General features: G+C 37.5%; 1 protein-coding gene and 1 long non-coding RNA gene across 3 annotated transcripts in view; one reads left to right on the forward strand and one right to left on the reverse strand.

Annotated features, from left to right (window-relative positions):
- The window catches only part of LOC134652063 (collagen alpha-1(XVIII) chain-like), a 106,321-nt gene that overhangs the window by 38,478 nt on the left and 46,639 nt on the right, over positions 1-21,204 (forward strand). For both annotated transcript variants that reach the window (XM_063507213.1, XM_063507214.1), the window contains exon 2: positions 19,681-19,727. In XM_063507213.1, coding sequence (XP_063363283.1) covers positions 19,681-19,727 — 47 coding nt within the window. The remainder of the gene's footprint in view (positions 1-19,680; positions 19,728-21,204) is intronic.
- On the reverse strand, positions 10,117-10,599 carry LOC134652230 (uncharacterized). Its single transcript, XR_010097175.1, has 2 exons — positions 10,430-10,599; positions 10,117-10,395 (listed from the first exon to the last, which is right to left on the reverse strand). It is a non-coding gene; the product is annotated as an uncharacterized LOC134652230 (long non-coding RNA).

Here is a 21,204-nt window from a genome sequence, read left to right on the forward strand (position 1 = left end):
TAAAAAATTAAATTAAAAATTACAAAAAAACCAGAACAATCATGAAAATACTGATGAAGAGGCAAACATTATCAAAAATATCATGAGTGAATAGAAAATATCCAAGTAAAAGCAAATCGGTTCAAATGGAACGGGATTAGATAGATGTATGACTAACGGTGGGAGCATACACGCTGAAGTAGAAGAGATAATCCCCAGTTATTTAACCCGTGTGGGTTCCCCACAGGACATTAGCATAACGACGCGCTTATCGCGAGTAATTATCGCGTTCGACTAGACGCCCTGTGATAATGTCCCTTTGAGTTACACGTCGTGATATCAATTCTGCGAATATTTTAGCGACTTGGACAGCAGTGATTTTATAATTTTCGTCGAGGTCATCATCATTCATCATCATCCTAGCGTTGTCCCGACTTTTGCCAGGGAACCTGGGGTTCGCTTAGCAACTAATACCAAGATTTGGCGTATGTAGTAGTAGTAGTAGTAGTAGTAAACACTTTATTGCACAAAACAAGTACATAACACAGAGATCATCAAGTAAATGTGTACAAAGGCGAACTTATCCCGTTAAGGGATCTCTTCCAGCTAACTACAATGTACTAGTTTATTCAAAGTGATTGCGATATGACCTTCAAATACAGAGGGGAAGACGCTTTATTGGGATTCTTCTGATTCGGCTGATTTCCTGATGATGTTTTCCTGCTCCGAAAAGACTGTAAATAAGTTCTGAAAAACTCATTGGTAGGAAGACCTGGCCATGAACCCGCGAGTTCCGGATTATTTTCATACTATTATCGTATTTATGTATCCCTAATAGTCACCACAACTGGCACTTGTCCTATAAAATCGCTTGGATCTGTTTGCAAACATTTATGCATAGGTAGGTAGAAATGTATTATTCAAATCAAATGAGTAAAACTGGACCCTGATTTATTTAGGTAGGTAATTAATTACATTAGATACCTACTTAAATTACTCTTTGACCTTCCTCAGAATTTTTTTCTGACGGTAAACCCAAATAGGCTCATTAATTTTAATTTAGTGTAACTTTATGATCTTCTTAATTTAATTAAATATGCATAAATCACTTACCAAGCCAAACCAAATAGCTTATTAGTGCGTGATGTTCTTATGAGTACCTAGGTAAGTATTTGATAAAAAAATTGCGCAGAAAGAATTTCGTTGTTATTGTGTCCATAAGATTATCTAATGGAGAATAATTATAACTATTCTCATCGATTTATATTTTTTATCAGTAGGTATCCGTGTTTATAACATTAATGAAATAAAAACCAATATTAAAATACCTACCTTATTCAGAAGATATCTTGGCTGCTTATCCTGTTATCTAAATCGTATGAGCCTATACTGGGCCCGTTTCTCAAAAGCATGTAACTTGTAAACAAGTGGAAGTCCCTTTCTAACAAAAGCTGTCAAAAAGTGACATCCGCTTGTATTACAAGTTACAAGCTTTTGAGAAACGGGATCCAGAGTCCACAGTACTGGAGCCACGTGGGTCTAAAACAATAGAAGCCAATCGGCATGAAATAAATAAATTTAATTTACTGCATTTTAACATAGTCTATATAATATTTTCTGTGTGTAGGTATGTTATTGAATTTTTTCATTCTTTATAATAAAATAAAAATACTATACAAACTATTAATAATAATCGAGATATCAGTCAATAAGCCGCTCCCAAAGAGCAATAGGAAACCACTAAAAGTTCTTCAAAAAGCTTTATTTACTTCTAAATTGGTGCGGTCTTGGATGTTGTTTTTCCTCCAGTGAGAAATATTTAAAGAAAAAATACGAGCAAAATATTTTTACTATAGAGAAAAATACATTTTCCTTTTCTTTTTCGTTTTATTTCCAATCCGCTTATAAGCTTATGGTATATTAACGTAATTTATAACATAACTTTATTATTATTTACAGCCTCATTGATCGGGATTTCAACACGTGTCTGTGGGTTTTGTTGGTCCCTACTTTGTTACCGGTGCAACATTAGGTATTCGGAAATAATACTCCAAACATGACCTTTTAATGCCAAGAGCCCCTATGCCCTTATACAATAGAGTGTAATATTATATCTTGAGTAAAAAATTGTTTAAATAGGTTGTAGACAGTCATGGTTTGCCGTGGGTCCTATCACCAGAGCCACAAGCGAGCAAACAAACCAAGTAGTCAGTCAAAAATTGACAACAAAGTCCGAAAGATGGAGCATTGTATTATCTTCTCCGCGTGTGTCATCTCCATATAATTTACAACCTAAAAACACTAAATCTCGAAAAATTGTATTGAAATGACCGCTGTCATCCTACCCATCGAGTTTGAAAAATACTATAGTAATATAATTTTCGGGTGAAATGGGTATAGATGTAAAGCTTCGATTGAAAATAATGGACATAATGGAAGTAAGCGAACAAAATGTCTTTATTATCTCCAAGGCCGACTATGTTTAAAGTACCAAGGCTAAAGATCCGTTTCCGGGTGTTGGTGTGCTGAGGCCAAAATTTTCTGGGCGAGTTGGGGCAGCAACGCGGAGAGCGTGTAGGGCACCTTTGCATCTGGAGGGGCGCGGGACGAGTTGTTTGACTAAGTTGTGGCCTTGTTAAGTTTCGTTTTAATTTAGTATATAGTCTAATTTTAATGTCTAAAGATTTGTTAAACCCAATTGTTAATTCATAACCCTTCCTTGCTCATTCAGGGAATCGCAAATTTAGTTACCTACCCTCAATCCTCCACAATAACATCCCACATCTTAATTTGCATATGAATAGAGACAGAAGTGAAAATCAGTGCGTTCCCTAATTATTAACGCTCCCTTCAATTACTACGTGTTAGGAATGCCGGATTAGTCGCCATCTTCAATTACTGTCTTATCACAAACTCACTTGAAACTTTTAAAAACTCTTATCTCATCTAGTTACGCTCTTGTTAAAGAAACTTAATTACCTAAGCATGAAGACTGAAATTTCCGAAAAAGCGCAAACAGATGAGACATTGTAACGAGAAAATAGTCATAGTCGATTCTCGCTTTCCGTTAAATTTAGCTAGATATCAAATTAGTATCGTGTCTTGTTTACTCAATGGTAGTCGTAAAAGCAGTCGTAAGAAGAGACCACTATTCAAATGGCATTGCAAAGAGCTATTATGATGATATTGATGATATTACAACAAATATTCATGGTACAGCTCTCTGGCGTGTCGGCGATGCCAACCGTGCAGGCCGCGTAGCCAAGACACCAATCGCTTACGCTTCGTAGCGATCGAAACGCAACCGTCACTGTCGCACTAATATGGAAGAGTGATAGAGAGACACAAAGCGTTTCGTTGTCGAAGCGATAGCGATTGTAACCTTGGCTAGGCCGGCTGGAAGACCATCAACACTTCCATCTGGAAGCTTGCACTTGCATCTATGCATACAATATTTCCGAAGCTTGTGTAGTTTCAGAATGTTGAGATCTGATGGAAAGTCTTAGCTTGACAGGATATTATAGATATTATACAAAATATGCAGTTTTCAGTAACAACGGTAGAACTTACGTGTTCGGGGAATCGGGGCCTCGCACATACGAGACTTTGTTAGGTCTAATTTAAAATATGTGGTGGCGATCGCCTATAAGAGTATGATGATGATGGTGGTAACAGCAGGAAAATAAATACTCAAAACAGACAGTTTAATGTTTTAGTTTTGTTTAAAATAACATCAAACTCACGTAATGAATACTAACTTTTAGTACCAGGTAGATAAGATAATAACTATACACAACCAGAAATGTTAGTGCGAGATGCAAATGAGTATTCTCGTGTTGATGTTTTGCTCGAACACGAAATTGCTTTCATGTAAATTAAATTACATATTCGTATAGGGTTTGACGAGCGAATGTGTTCCAGGTAAATATAAATGACGGGATTTAGTTGTTGTTGGTTGCGTATTTTTACATGATTTGCAATTTAAATGTGGATTTGCGGTTCACTAGTTGATGAACATAATTTCAGTTCAGGTTATTAAAAATAATCTAGCCTGCTAAAAAGTTACCATTATTTACATCATTGAGACAACATAAAAATCTTGTAACGAAACTGAAGTATATCAGCGTGTATCCCAATTGCATTTAAGTACAAGCCTAATTATGGTGGAGTCATTTTCTATATCTCTGTATTACATTGTACTCGTACTTGCAACCAAATTTCAACTAGGTAGTTTATAAAATGGGCATCAAATTCCAATACAACATATAAAATTATATTGCCTGTACTATAAATATTAGCATTGCATACTATGGAACTATTAGATTTATAAAGCGAAGCCACTAAATAAATTTCCATTTAGCTATTTTTGTTGAAAGCGAACTCGTGTTTTGCAGAATTTTGTATAAATCCAGGACCCACAAATAGCAAACGGAAAGGGTAATTTATAGCTCTTGTATTTAGATTCCAGATAGTAAAATCTTTATTCTAAATAAGAGACCAGATGCAAGGAATCTGGGGTAACGACGATTTGCAAACAGTGATTGCAAATAGGGAAGCAGGCGATAGGTATCGATAGATATTCTTTGCACATTTTAAGTAAAACACTTTATTGTACAAAAATCTAAACAAAAATAACATTCGTCATTAGTACAAAGGCGAACTTATCCCTTTAATTGATCTCTTCCAGATCATTTTAAATGTGGTTGGTAGTCCTTTTATAACTAGTGAAGTTGGTTTAGAGCCTGAACACGTCTAATAGCTTAGCTGTATGTACTCTGAATGGTATTATAGAAATATTTAGTGATAAAATAGGCTAGTTGCCTTTGTATGGCATCCATCGATCAGGGTTTTAATTAGTAGTAAGTAAATACATTATGATTAACCTCTGAGTATTGAATTCATAAGAAAAGTAAGTAATTTGTTATTTTTGGCAGAAAAGTACAATTTATTAAGTTAGAAATTTAATAAATATTCGGGAATCTATCACTAATTAAGAAATGTAATAAGCGCCCGTTTCCTTAGTTTGTATTAAATTGTCGTTTTTCTCCGGGAAAGCGCTATATTTAGCCACATCTCTAGATATATCAGGAGTTGCTACACAGTTGAATTTAGTGCTAATATCTTGCGAAGTCGCGCATAAATATAAATAGTATCACCCACACGAAACTCAAATAACTTTATGATTAAAAGCTGGCAAGCAGGGTTAACTATTCATAAAATATTGGGTAATTAGTCGTTTAATTGCTGAAATGGAAGCAGAAGTGAAATAACTTTCTGGTACCTCGTATATCGCTTCATAAGGATGAAGTTTATCGCGTGATATGACTTAGGTACGGGAAAGAGTGGAAGAGATAGTTCGTAGCCGGTAACCGATATCAATTTTTAATATGTTGTTGGGCGTTGTATTTGGACCCCAGAACTGCCAGAAGACAGTTGGCAATCTACTTATGGTAGCGATTACCGGCTTTAACCTTTGTATCCTCAAGGGAGAGAACTACCTATATAGTATATACCGTTAGTTGAGAAATATGTATTATGCTATGTTGCATTTGTTCGTTTTTTGTTTCGTCTGTTATTTCGATTATGGCCTTACACATTTTTTAGTTTGTAAATAATCATACCTACCTTTAAAATGCCGTTATTTTATAGGTAGTTTTTTATTATTAATTTGTTAGCCCGCTTAGTGTATAACACTTAAAGCTCTATGAAAGAATATAAGTAGTTTTTCTTCCAACTTCTTTTATTTGTGTCAGATGTTTATTTATTTACTTCAAATGAAATTCATCAAAAATACAAGACCCTATAACGCGCTATGTCGCCGGACTCCCCAAAGACTTGAGGGGCTACCGCGAAAACTGAAATTCGCAATTTGCGGGGATCTTTCTCTTTTACTCCAATGAAGGCGTAATTAGAGAGACAGAGACAGATGCCCGCAATTTGCGAACTTCGATTTTCGCGGTAATAGCCCTGATCACCCTGAGCGACGATGCCATGAAGTGGCTGAATGGTCTTAGTGTAAACATTAAATTATTCATATTTAATGCGCTGGTGGCCTAGCGGTAAGAGCGTGCGACTTGCAATCCGGAGGTCGCAGGTTCGAACCCCGGCTCGTACCAATGAGTTTTTCGGAACTTATGTACGAAATATCATTTGATATTTACCAGTCGCTTTTCGGTGAAGGAAAACATCGTGAGGAAACCGGACTAATCCCAATACGGGCCTAGTTTACCCTCTGGGTTGAAAGGTCAGATGGCAGTCGCTTTCGTAAAAACTAGTGCCCACGCCAATTACTTACTGGGATTAGTTGTCAAGCGGACCCCAGGCTCCCATGAGCCGTGGCAAAATGCCGGGACAACGCGAGGAAGATGATGATGATTAAATTATTCATATTTGTTTCAATTTTTATTTTATAATATATTTGCCATACGATTAAATAAATATAAATTTGACCCTTGAAAGTTATATAGGTACTTAAAGCAATTGTCCTTGTACAAATTATTTGAAGAGCAGGTTTCCGATCTAAAATAGATTGAAGTTATAAAGTAAATGTTGTTTCGGCAGGCTCAAAGCTCTCAAAGTGGTTTGCTTTGATAATGAGTAATAAATCAATACGCAACTGGTTTGTATTTTAAAATAGTCTGTTTTTGGTTTATTCGTCAAGGTTTAACCCTTAAATGCATAGTGTTGCCAAATGTCTACGAAGCATTAGACAGCTCACAGATTAAGGGTTAAACAAATTCTATTTGTTCCTGTAAGTATATTATTTCAATAGTAAAAATAATAAATTTTCCGAATTATTACATAAATTTACGCAGTATTTTAATTTATAAAACACATTTACATTTGTTTATAGACGAAATGTCGGAAAACTTGGAAAAACCTGGAAGTTGATGATTTTTAGTATGTGATTTTGGGCAGATTTTTGGGGTTTTGTAATTATTTTATATTTACAAATTTTATCATAGGAACATCATAAATAGTGTACCTTTCTGATGACAGTTAAGTGTGATACATAATTATATTAACCTCGTAAGTCCCCGCGTACTTGTACAAGTACAAATTAAGGATAGCACTTCAGACCTGACATTTTAACTACATAGATGGCGTAACTGCCTAATGTACTTACTCAAGTACACATTTTTCATTCCCCATTTACCGGGTAGTTTTTTTACAACGGCAACACTGACACGGTCATTCTCATTCTATATTCTATGGTCAATTTCGCCATGTTAGACAGGTAAAGTCAACTGTCAGTGTCAGTGTCATTTTTTCGCAAGATGGCCACACAGTCAGGTCGCTGGCCAGCACGAGGTAAGATAATCGGTTTATATTCAAGTAATCACTTGTTTTTTCTGTTGTCATACGAATGTATTAGTATATTTAAATTATAAATATTGTAAAATAAACAATATTTCAAAGAAACCTGTATATTTAAGGAGGGTCGTGATTGGTCAAAATAATTTGTACTTACGGTAGTACGTTCGGTCTAACTTACAAGTATTTTTTTTCTTATTCTAGCGTTTGATGAAAAGCTAATATCACAACTTCTCAATAACTATGACTTCAAGGACTAGGATAATGAAGATATGTTTAAATCTGAACCCGACCAAGAATCAAATAGGGACTTTTCTTCGTTTTCGGAATATGAAGATGGAGAAATAGAAGTTGTAGTACGCGGACGTGTATCTAGTCATCGATTTCAAAGTGCTCGTGGTCAACGAGGTGGGCGTAGCCGTGGTAGAAGCACAAGTGCACAAGGGCGCGACGTGGGCAAAGTGCAAGGGGTAGGTCTGGAGATCTAGTCCAGATTTTGAACACCCAAATCCAACCTTCGTAGATGTAGTATGGTATTAAAATAATGAAAAGAGGTTTTTTAATTCACCTTTTTATAAGAAGAAGATTAGTTATGTTGTAATAAAGTAAAAATTTTACTTTAGTAATGTGTAGAGAAAATATATGATTTAATTTTAATATTAAATAAATCCTTTAACTTTTTTATTATACTGTGTAAAAACCCAATGTACTCACACAAGTACAAAATATTTTCAATAATTTCCTTCTTAAAGAGGTTCTATACATAATAAACATACCATAAAAAATACTGAAAATAAGACCCCACTTCAAAAATCTCTAAAATCGACATCTTTTTGTTTCGGTCTGAAGCACTATTCTTGGTTTGTACTTGGTATAGTACAGCCGGCAGATATGACTACTGCTGTTGGAAAAACACAGGACTTACGAGGTTAATTTCGGGCAAAAAGAAAAAATCATGCATTTAAGGGTTAAGAGTAATTGTGCCGATCATTATTAAAATGACGTTATATTTTATCGACCTCGGTGTTGATTAGGTATATGTTTCTTATTTAATGTTATCGAGAGTGATTTAGATTGACACGAGGCCAAACACACATTAATCATGTTAGAATAATATCGTTTCTAGTATAACGGATTTCCCCTGTTAACTTTGTGTATGAATGGACACATTTTCCTGTTACGAAGTTATTGAAATATTAATTAAAAGGATATAAATCTGTATCTTTTAATGTTCACGACCGACCTTATGAATAAAACTTTATTTAATAGGCAGGCCTGGAGTTTTATAACTAAAATATACATATCTAACAAAGTATGCGACTTGGGCAATATTTTCTTCTTCATCAACACAAGCCAATAGTCCCACTGCTGGGCACGTAGCTGCATGAATGTAGGCCTCCTGTCATTGTACAAGAGGGCATCGCATGGGCCATAGCAGGCGTGTCTCACTCCGCGATTTCGTCGCTTTGCTACAGGTAGCTAAACGTACATCCGTTCGGCCCCAATTTTGGGGAAAGCCATAAGCCGCACGTGGCGCTGTCGCCACCTAGCGGCCATATCTGTGCTGATCGTAACATACGCGTTTTGTTAGAGAGTGAGTCTTCTGTACTTAGTACTATTATTTATTCTGTGGACATAGTCGTCATGCTGGCCCAATACGGATTGCTGATTTCAATAACGTCGGTATTGAAATGTAAATCAAATACAATGCAATGATCGAGATAATAAACTGAACTCAGCATCACTTTATCTATCGGTTTCTACAGTAGCAATAAATGTCTCGTCGAAATGAGGTCATTAAGGTCTGTATGTAATAATTGCTTCTACTAAGTGCTTTATTTATAATGAATGATTATATACACAACAAACTAATATTATTAACTGCATTTTACATCACAACACTGTAACCAGTACTGTAACTCATTAATCTTGTTTGATAGCTTAATTACCACTTAATTACAGATGTATTTCTTTTTCCGATTTTAACACCGTATGCAGTGAGCACCTATCTTAATCTATAATAAAAAAAGTTGAGTTTAGGTATTTGTAAATGTTTAAATTAATACTTAATTACGGTGTATTTATTATGTTAACGTTATACGTAAGTATAGGAATATAATCTTGAGAGCATTTTGGGTTCAACTGTAAGGCCGCAAGAGCTTTTCGCAAACATAGCGTTTGCATAAAAAGTTATTCGCTTACAGTAAAACTATATTCGAATAATGTATTTAAGTGAAAGGTACTATACATATTCACGGTAAAAGGTTACGCATAATTTAGCAGATGTAGGATTAACCTGGTCAAGCTTACCAACACCGTCTTGTGACTAATCATGCATGTTTAAATTCTATAGGATGAAGCTTAAAGAATAATATCAGATAATCTCTTGGTTATTATCTGTCATGCATACATAGATAAATGGGCAACCAAAAAACGTTTTCTTCATCGATTGTCATCAATTCGATTTTATGATTTAAAAACTCTTGTAATCAATACAATTACTAAATTGATTCGATCATATATTATTATTATTTGTATGTCTCACCATATCTCGGGACCATGGGGTCCCGGACCTTTGGGAGGCGTGCGTGGGGCCGAAGCCAACAGCGCAGAGGCCCTTTCAGACAAGTTTGATGTCATGTAGAACGCCTGCTGGAACCCATTCACGGGTACATCAATAGATACCCGTGAACCGGTCTCAGCAGGCATTGGGACTATTGTATAAAAAGTGAACAGTATATCGGTCTATGGATTGAAGTTTGGGGGGACAATGATACTGGGCTATTGTAAAGAAGTCCGGACACCTGCCATAACAATGCTAACACACGTTATCGAGGCAGGTGGTGACTCGCCGCTGACTAGATGGGCCCCTGAAACTGTCGTCGTAAAGACGACCAGGCGCAACATCGGTGTGAGCGGCTCAGGGGTGTCGAGAGGTGTACACCGCTTTCTACCCAGTGGCTGTAAACAGCCACTGTGCCAACTCGCGCTTACGCAAATTTCACTTCCACCCCTGGAGCATATAGCTCTAACGACTCCTCTCTGGACGGCCAATGAAGGCAAGCCAGAGCCGAGAGTCCTGCGGGTCCCCTTGGGGTTCCACTCCGACCGACAAAGACACGCCGGAGACGGAGACCCTGACCGACTCTCTGGAGCACTCGGGTCCGTGGGGTCGTTACTCCCCAACAGCTCGCCACAAGCTGCCCTGCGGGCTTATTATTATTATTATTATTCTCTTTATTTATTTATCATCTTAAGTTAGGTTAATTTATAATATGGATATAAAAATAAAATACAAAAACACTTACAAAAACAATACAAAATACTTATAAACATATTATAAAAAAACCTAACCTAGGGTGCCGCCAGCAGCGGGGCAAGGCCCAAGCTGCCGGTGGTCAGGGCTGCAGAGAGAGGAACCGACGGACTATCCGCGCCGTGTCCAAGATCACCGCCTTCTGCATCTGAGCCTTGATCCAACCACCTAGCGAGAGTCTCTCAAGATGTTGGTCGAGACTCTTCGCTACCGTCGAGACCGTTCGCTGATACAACTATCGGGACAATGATCGTCGAATCAACATCCCACATGGCGGTTATCTCGTGAGCCAAGTCTAGGTACTTACTGGACTTGTCCTTCTCGGCTTTCACGAGATTCTCATCATGGGGGATGGTGATGTCAACGAGCACGGCCCGGCGTTGCGCTCGATCTATTATCACAATGTCAGGCTTATTGGCTACAATAGTCCTGTCAGTGATGATAGATCGATCCCAATAGAGCGTGGCACGACCATTCTCGAGAACTAGCGCAGGTGAATACTTGTAGTACGGTACTTCGCGGGCCACAAGGCCGTATAGAAGAGCAAGCTGCTGGTGAATAATCCTGGCTACGAGGTTATGTCTGTGCAAGTACTCGCCGTTAGCAAGATGAGAGCAACCGGAAATGATATGCCTGAGTGACTCTCCGGGACGGCGGCATGCCCGACAAATGTCGACCGTACCGTCCTTCAGGATATATTTCCGATAGTTGTTCGTCATCATTACTTCGTCCGCAATTGCACAGGCAAAACCCTCGGTTTCTCCGAAGAGGTCCCCGAATCGTAACCAGTTCACCGACGCGAGCAGGTCTACATCGGGTCCCGTGAGGGCCTTGTAAAACCGCCCGTGTAGCACCTTACTCTCCCATGCCGCCTTGCGATCCGCAGTACTTAGTACCACAGGTTTGCGCCATTATTATTATCATTATTAAAGATCATTAAAGTAATTACTAGTTTGAAGTCTTTAACTACCGAATATATTGATTACAGGAGTTTCTAAACCGTAATATTTGTCATTCGGTGCGTAAGACCTTTAGTCTTCGTTTTATGACATACCGATAAAGCGTCACATTGTATAAAAATATTGACATTTATACAGATAGTCAGATACGTATGTACTTAAGTACGTAAGCAGTGTACGGCGTCAACCAGGTAGCGAGGTCTTACTACATATCATCATCTCATCTTCCTCGCGTTGTCCCGGCATTTTGTCCGCTTGGCAACTAATCCCACTAATTGGCGTGGGCACTAGTTTTTACGAAAGCGGCTGCCATCTGACCTTCCAACCCAGAGGGTAAACTAGGCCCGTATTGGGACTTAGCCGTGTGGTGGCCGGCTTTAGAATAGCGCCAACTCTCTCATAGGATAAGGGTGTCGTACGAGGCGACTAAGTCCACAAACGAAGCAAGAAGGTATTTCGTTACAGGGGAGATGGTCGTCGTCGTAGCATTGGTTTGCAATCCATCTAGGAGAAGGATACTCCAAAATAAAACCCGGAATGGAGTTACCGTAAGGCGCGAGTAGGGTCCAACCTGAAATAAGCGGCAGATTCCTGCAGCTGACCTGTCTCCACACGTATTGGCTCGCCTTTCCTGTGGGATAAGACAGTGAAGCCGAGAGGGTAATGCAGGTGCTGGGCATCCCTGCGTTTCCTTAATTTCGTCCCAGGCGGTGTAATAGGATATTTCTCCGGTTTTACGCCATAAATCGTCTGCATTAGACGCTAAGGCCAATGATTGGGATTAGTCCGGTTTCCTCAAGATGTTTTCGTTCACCGAAAAGCGACTGGTAAATATCAAATGATATTTAGTACATAAGTTCCGAAAAACTCATTAGTACGAGCCGGGGTTAGAACCCGCGACCTCCGGATTGCAAGTCGCACGCTCTTACCGCTAGGCCAGGATCTTGCTAGGTCTTAATTACTACATATATTTCATCGTAATATCGTACGCATCGTATCGCATTCGTGACGCTTTTGTATATAGAAATCGAAAGGAAGTTACACTTCGGGCTGTTATGTTTAGCATTTACATGCTAAACAGTCATATAATCGTAAGGTCGGATGGGTCAAATATGGTCACACGTAAAATGCACACAAAGAAGCTATTTTATGATGTTTATGCAACAAGCAGGCTAGCCTGTTAAGGTACCTATTTACCAGAATGTATTGGTATTTACCGACAGTACAAAAGTGTAGGTACATATTAGCAAGTGTTTCCTTTAAATTTAATATGATTCCATTTTTAAGTACGGCCACTTTACCCTTGTACTAGGGTAATAAATACTTACTACTAATTTAACAATACTAATTATAACATGCAAATATCGGATAATAATCTTAATTTTTCTGAAACAGTCTACTTTGTATGACAACGGATATCTATGGACAGACAGACAGACGGACATGGTGAAAGTATAAGGGTTCTTAGTTGACTACAGACCCCTAAAAGAGTAAAAACACTACAGGGTGTTATAAAATAGTACAGAATTAGAGAAAATACAGCGTCACTGCGCTGAGATTTACCTTCTCAAAGCTTTCCAGTCAGTTACGAAAACCCATAGACTAGGAATCCTCTAGACTGAGCATAGTAACGCTACCCCCTCTGCCACTTATACGGTAGTTTTACTCCATCTTCGAGTCAATCCCGTGCCGTGATTGGTCCGTGCCTTTTACGGACCAATCACGGCACGGGATTTGCTCACCTCGTCCCCCCGCACCCCGCACCCCCGTATTTTTGGTAGCATCGGTTTCATGAAATAATTGCTCTAAACTCAGTCTAGAGGATTCCTAGTCTATGCGAAAACCTCGTTTAATTAGTCGTTAGATAACTTTGAACAAATGGTGAATATATTCAATCGGCAGAACTTTTTGACGTCGACTGAATGAAAAAGTTAGCGATCCGATTGCCAAAAGTTGTAGGAAACCAGTCACGGGCACGGGTTATATTCAGTATCGCTGAAAATGGAAACTAAATCCTCTCACTCGTATGCAGCCATGATAACAGTTAGTGTCGTTTTCCAGACGATCATTAGAATGCCAGAGTTTCCAAGAATACCTACACAGGGCCCGATTCGGATTTTGTAATAGACATCTAATAGATATCTTTTAGACATCGCCAAGATACAATAACGATATGTTTAAGATCTAACCTGTCAAATTTGACATTTCCGCGATTCTGGAGATACTCTTGAACGATTTCCACAAGATACTACTTAGAGATCTAATTCACAACTAATAGATATCTAACATGATCTATCGTAAAAGTGACCTTGGTTGCCCGAATTGCGCTGCAAAAGAGAACTAGTTGAAATCTAAACTATAACGTATCTAGAATGGAACTAGTACGTGTCGTCTCTTGTGAATATCTTGAAGTTCGAATACGGCAGACAGTTTCTGGCTGCACATGATAACATATTAATCCGTGTATAGAATACGAATAAGAATAAACATGGCACCTTTATGGAAACGTTGACGATACTTTTGAATTGATTTTGGGAGGACTGCAACGTCATATTGTCGTCGTGCGCTTGTTTGCTACGTCGTATTGTTAAAAAAACGTACATAATGTGTGTATTTCGGGCCTTAAATTACATCGGCAATTAAATTGGCATAATGATTGGCAATTACATCGTAAATCATCACGATTTTAAGGTCGTTTTGGCATGAAATATTTTAAACCCTGTTGCTTTACATTATGAGCTGCAACGACCATACAGCCGCTGTGTCCTTTCGGACAGAATCAGAGTGCTTAAAACGGGTTAAATCATGCTCTGTATAAGGCCTATGTTTTATTAGAATAGAATAGAAATCATTTATTCAAGGCAAACTTACAACACATTGTAACATAAAAGTAAATGTATAAAAAAGCTGATCAAAGTACGTAGAGAAACTTCTTAAAAAAGCAAAACTTGGTGTTTCTGATTTTCATTTATCCGCGCCCATAAAGTCGCCGGGCGACACGACACTGCGGTTATTTTTGTGACTACCAGAGCGTATTGCTCAGATTATTAAATATACCTGTCAGCACGTAATAAAAACATCATCTAGTTTAAAGGAAAGAAGAGCATTTTAATATAACAAGGTAATATTTTCTTCATGTATTGGAACTGCTAATTTATTAAAAAAAACTCAAAAACATAATTATATTATTATAATTTCGTGGCGTATTATTAATTTGTGTTTATAACATTGTAACATTGTGTTTGTAACATTTACTTACGGACATATTTTATGGTCGATATAGGTACCTATCCACTATCTTTCCATTATTAATAAATTTTATTACACTTACCTGGTTTGTATTAATTGGAATTCATATGTTTGCATGCACCTGTGATTGTAAATTATTTTATTATTAATAAATAGAAATGTACTAGTTACTCTTCATCGCAAAATTTCGTGGTCCAAATTCATCCTCTCTGATCCAAGTCAGTAACGTCAGGTTACCATCATCCATTATTCTATTAATTAACATGAAGTGGTTCAAACTCTTTGACTGTAATTTCTGGTTTTTGTATTACCTACTTGCGTGCAGTCAGTCCCATCCCACATAAACACCTTGATCCTCATAAAAAATGGATAGATTGTCACCCTAAACATCGCAAAAACTGTGCATAATCGCGGAGATCTCTCTTATACTGGCTTTGCTGTGCCATTTTTAGAAAGGGATAGGAATAACAGCCCAGTGCTCCGAAATGCTGACAGCGGCAACTATTCTAGGTCGAATAAAACTGACCCAGTTACGAATGATCTGGCAGCTTCCGCCACTTGGAAAACGTAAAAATCATTGTTACCGCGGTTCCGTTTTGGTAAGTTTTCAAATGGGTGAGAGGGATTATTGGCCGCGTCAGGCGTGTCTCACTCCGCGATTTCGTCGCTTTGCTATAGGTAGCTAAAAGTACATCCGTTCGGCCCCAATTTTGGGTAAAGCCAGAAGCCGCGCGTGGCGCTGTCGCCACCTAGCGGCCATATCTGTGCTGATCGTAACAGACGCGTTTTGCTAGAGAGTGAGTCTTCTGTACTTAGTACTATTATTTATTCTGTGGCCGCGTTCATTTGTTTGGCATCTATTGAGTTGATTATGTATTCATATGGGTCAACACTGTCTCCAAATACCTACATAAAACTATGTTGTTTGTTTGGTATGTAGGTACACCTTTGTTTAAAAAATTGGCGGTATTCCAACCAGCAGAAGGAAAATGCCACTTATCTTCGCTGATACGAGTGTGAACTTTTTGTGAGAAGTTGCAGTGCCGGCGAATGATTAAATTTTGCTATCGTTGCAAACTTCATGATGTGACGGCAAAGGCAGAATATTTGCATAGTCTTAGAGCTTTCGAGAAGCGCACCAATACTTTTATGTTATTTTAATCCATTATTAATTTAAAGTTGATAAGAGAGTCCGAGCACAGCGAAATGTCATCTCGCTCGAATCTGGAGCACCCTAACTGGGGACGAATCTTCACCTTACAGAAGACCACAGCCATATTATAATAGCACTATATTACTTAACAGGCAGGTCACACGTTTGTTTGCCACCGTCATGGTACCTATAACAAAATCATGGTATAATAATATACTCCGCCTGGTACCTACTCTCTTCCGAGATTCGCGAATGACCTAACTGTCACTTGCCTACGTCATCATGCTGTTTACAGGTTCTCAAACTTTAAAATGTGGGAGTATTTTAACCAAAGGTGAAAATTATTTTAACGGCATTAATTTTAAGTTATTAATGTAGAAACATAGTAAAATAAAACAAATCTATACTGCACTTTTCACTCCTACTCTTACAGTTCCGAATAGAGCAGCCAACCATTTTCGTAACAAAACATTAATTACCAAGCTTACGGCGTGAAAAGTTTGGAAAACACTGCGACTGCTGACACTGAGCGAGAAGGAAATAACAATTAACACGCGTTCGACAAGGATGACGGTCAGGGACAAAATGGCGGATTGTCAAATGTGACAGCGCTATCCTGTGTTGCCAGTAGTGTAAACAGAATTACCCGAAAGTCTGAAATTTATTTCGTGAATCGGAAGATATTGCTAACGAATAATTAAAAATGACGTGTTATTGTAAAATTTAAGATAAAATACATATAAATGAAAATTATAAAGAAATATTTTAACTTATTAACTATAGATATAATGTACCCATGTAACATGTTATGTTGAAATAAAGTGGCAATGTTATTGTGACGTAGGCAAGTGACACTCTGGGAAGAGAAGACCATGTTTTATTAGACCATGAACAAAATGCTATTTCGTCCGATTTCATTTGATAAAATATGAGTGATAATTTAATGAATAATTATACAAGCCAATATTTCATTAGCTATTAAATATGATCTCGTATATAAAACGATTTACATTTGCTGACAAATTGCATAATTCAACTAATAAGGGCTAACGATGATCGAAAACCAGTTTCACAAGCATGACTAACAACCTCCCCTTCGCACAAATACATCAGCAACCAGTAACTAAATAAGCGTCAAATTTGTCAATTCGTATAAAAAGAAACGTTATGCCAGTTGGAGCTTAAGCCATTATAAAGTATACTTCAATACAAAATACAGAGCCACATGATGTAAGCGCCAATCGCACTAAGTTCATTTTTCTATCAAATGACACAAATATGTTACAGCCTTTTTGCGTAAGACCATTGATATTCCAACACGATCATTAAACACACGCCAATCACAGTTTTAAACGCAGTTATTAAGTGCAAAATAAATGTGCGTGGTGAAATTAATCTACATAACCAATTGCCTTTTAGTCGGCTGCTTGTAAAGTTAAAACGAGTGCATTATATGCCATTAAAGTGTCGCACGACACTTGTTCGGAGAGCTTACGATAATGATCGCAGTCTGGAGACGTAAAACGTGTTTTTGCCGGTCTGCCGTGCATTTTCTGCGGAGACATGTATTCAAATAGATGTGGCATGTAAGTTTTGTAAAAACAAATTTGTAGCTATCTCCAGTGATTTGTATGAAAAGATAACCGTGGTCAGTCTTTTCCCCAATCACTTCGAATATTCCAAAGATGGTATCGTTGTTGCAAAATACTATGGTATTTACGAATTTTATGTCAAACAAGTCTTTAGATTCCAACAATAATCATTAATATCATTATGGAGTCTAATTATAATATAGACAAAAAATTAAATTATAAACCTTGAGGGGTTTTATAGTAGCTTTGGATTATAAAATAAATATCTTGTAGGTCACATCCGAAAATATGAGCCCTGGAATATTGATTGTCAGTGAGCAAGTAAGTTATATTGCGTAGTCTAAAATATAATATGTCTGAGATTCTGCTTACCGGTTTGCATATATATTAAAGCTACCGCGATAAGCTAAAACTCTATCTGAATAATGAAATTATTATAATGTACGACTTTTTGGCGTAGGATGCAACCAGCGATCCATCATACTTACATTTTACCTCCACATCATTCTTACGTTTTAGGCCCTGTCATCACTGAAACTAGGGTCAATCATTGGTTAGTTGTTAAATACTTAATAGCCGTTGAGCTAGTAAAATATGTTGTTTTAACAAAAATGAACCGACTCTACCAAACAGTCTAACATACCATCATTATAATGTTCATACAGAGCTCCAGTTCACGAATTGGTATTCCCGACGGCAAAATAAATGCTAGTTACTATAAATCGCCAAGTCCATAATATTTGAAAAGTTCCTTCGATTCCTCCAGATTGCCATGACTACCTTGAGTCATGTGTGAGTCTAATAAGTGCGAGCGAGATGCATTCCGCGAGCATTAGCCAGCATGAGCTGCTAACGCTAACACAGAATAGGCATTCAGATCTCGACGTGACAATCTAACCAATTGTAACCTTCCGCTTCAACCGTTTCTGAGGGCCTACCGCGAACCACGTTCGATGTGTTGCCTCTCTGTCGCATTTGTAAATTCGTACGTAAGTGTGACAGGGAGGCAACACGTCGAACGTGGTTCAGAGGGCACTCTGGCCAGTGTTGGCCGAAAGTTAATGCGAATTGAAAATGTTGGCCATTAACCATTATAAATTGAACCTTAAACCGTATCGGACGATTATAGTTTACGATTCAATTTATAATGGTTAATGGCCAGCATTTTCAATTTGCATTAACTTTCGGCCAACACTGACTCTGGCTTTGAGTAATCGGAGAAAATACACCTAAAATAAACCAAAGCAAATACAAAGAGTCTGACGAATTGAGAACCTCCTCCTCTTTCTTTGCGGTTTGTTTCCTGTGCTCAAAAATGAATGCGAAAAGTTTATAGTTGATTTAGTCAATTGCTGGTGTAAAAACTACTTTCCTATAAAATTCCCAAGCTATACTTATTCTCTAGATAGCAAAACAACCAGCAGCCTCCCCGGTGAATAATAACTTCATAAAACAACGCATCCGCTATATAGAAATCTCAATGCACTTTTAAAATATAAAGGATATCGGAAAAACATTAGTCTTGGATGAAAGGAGATATGAGCGAAGGAACATGGACTATTCAATACTTGATATTGATTTGCTTCGTTTGCCGCGGGAACTGGAAGACGATAGTTTTATGCGTTTTTTTTATAGATGCCTGTAGTTTTAACAAAATTAATGACATTAATGTAAATGAAGCTTATTGAAAGTAAGATTTTTTTTTTCAAGCTAATCCCAATAACAAAAGTAGTCGTTTAGTGGGCAATTAAGGTTGCTGAGTGTATTAGTGTAAGGCCTGAGTGGACGCTCGAAGCGGAGCGTTCGACGGGACGTGCAGCGTGGCGTCGGGCTCACAAGTAATTTGAGCAGCGTGCACTAAGGCCGCTCCTATACGCTTGCATTTGTTTAACATGCACGCCGCACGCCCCGCCCCGCTGCACGCCTAACTCAAGCGTTCACTCAGGCCTTACACTTAGGTGTTCAATTCAAACCACGGTAATAGGTTCCAAAGGCTTAAAGGTACATACCAAGTTTCTTCAATCGGAATATTTCATGTACTAGTTGTTAGTGTTAAAAATATAGTTCGTCTTTTGTTTCGTTTGGAATTGTTTATAATCTGTTTTTCTTTTGTTTCAGATTGATAAGTGTTTGTTCGCTACTAACTGCCACAGCTTCCATAACATGTAAGTTGCGTTAATTTCCAACGTATTTATGATATACCATGGACAACAAAGGTAACAAAGCGATCCGATATAGCGACAGCGACAATTTACAATATAAACTTAAATAAATGTCATATACTAAGAAAAAGTGACCAAGGCAATATTTTCTGAAAATAATTTAATTTGTTCTAATACTTCGAAGAGTAATTTACAGTAATCACATTTAGTTATGTACATATGTCTTTTGGTTGTTTACGTATATAAACAGTATTTATTTTTCCTTAATTTGCAATAAAAATGTACCGTGACCGTTGCCATTAGGTGGCGATCAGATAAGACTGAAACAGCTGCTACTAATAAGGGCGCGTCTTGGTGCTTCGTTCAAATTACTAAACCTATTTGTAAATAAAAAATATGTTTATAAAAGTAATGCACCAATAAAATTGAATGCGCTACAGATAAAGGATAAATATATAAATAACTAGGAAACAAATAAAAAAAAATTATAGTGTTATTTTAAAAAGTAGAACTACTACATACCTAACCTAGGGCAACCAAGGCCTTCAGTGCCCAGGGATGGGATCGAATCAGCGTCTTCTGCGTCTGCGGCAGACGCCATAACCTCTGTTAGGTCTACTTAGGCCGCGTATGTCAGAAGACCTAGCCTATGTCACTTAGCTGGACGTCTATGTAATTTTAGTTTTAATAAATATCTAGATTTTATTTAGAAAATTTCAGTTATATACAAGTATTTCTCTAAGAAATAAAGAATAAAGTATTCTATCTTAATTTAATAAGCTGAGAACATTTGCATTGTCAACTACGGTCGTTTCCGTTGCAGACAGTAATTGCTCTTTTTACAAGTTTCTTTACATTGCAATGTTTGCTCGGGACAAATACAAGCATAATTTTATAAATAAAACTCTGCTAGCAAAATTAGGACTTGTAACCGATATTCGATTGAGACTAAGTTTACCATAAGTTCTTAGGTACTTACAGAATTGGGTGACAATAACATAAAATATAGGCATATTATTAATATTTAATCGTAGACAGATAATATAAAAAGTTACCGCAATTTGGGTTAAAGTTCGTGACATCATCATTCATCAAGATTAGCGTTGAAAATTTCCGGAAAAAATCCCGTTTCTTTCCAAACGGCTCTTTTTTTCGGATTTTTACGCAAAAAAACCATGACATTTACCGTTTAAATTTTTCCGAAAAAAAAAACGAAAAAAGCGATTTAAACAGGTTTTAATCGGTTATTTTTCTTAATACTGGTGAGTAAGTAGGTGAATGATTATAAACTTACTTTGCCATTGACATCGGATCGGTGTCAGTTCAGTTCAGTTGTCACAGTTGTGTCATTGTAATGACTTATTGGCTTTTTCTTCAAAAATCCGAAAAAAAACGGAAAAAACTAAAGTTTAATAAATTCCCGAAAAAATCATTTGATTTTTTCCGACATTTTCAACGCCACGCAGCGACATTTTCATTT

Source organism: Cydia amplana, chromosome 11 (assembly GCF_948474715.1).
Source record: "Cydia amplana chromosome 11, ilCydAmpl1.1, whole genome shotgun sequence".
NCBI classification, from domain to species: Eukaryota; Metazoa; Arthropoda; class Insecta; order Lepidoptera; family Tortricidae; genus Cydia; species Cydia amplana.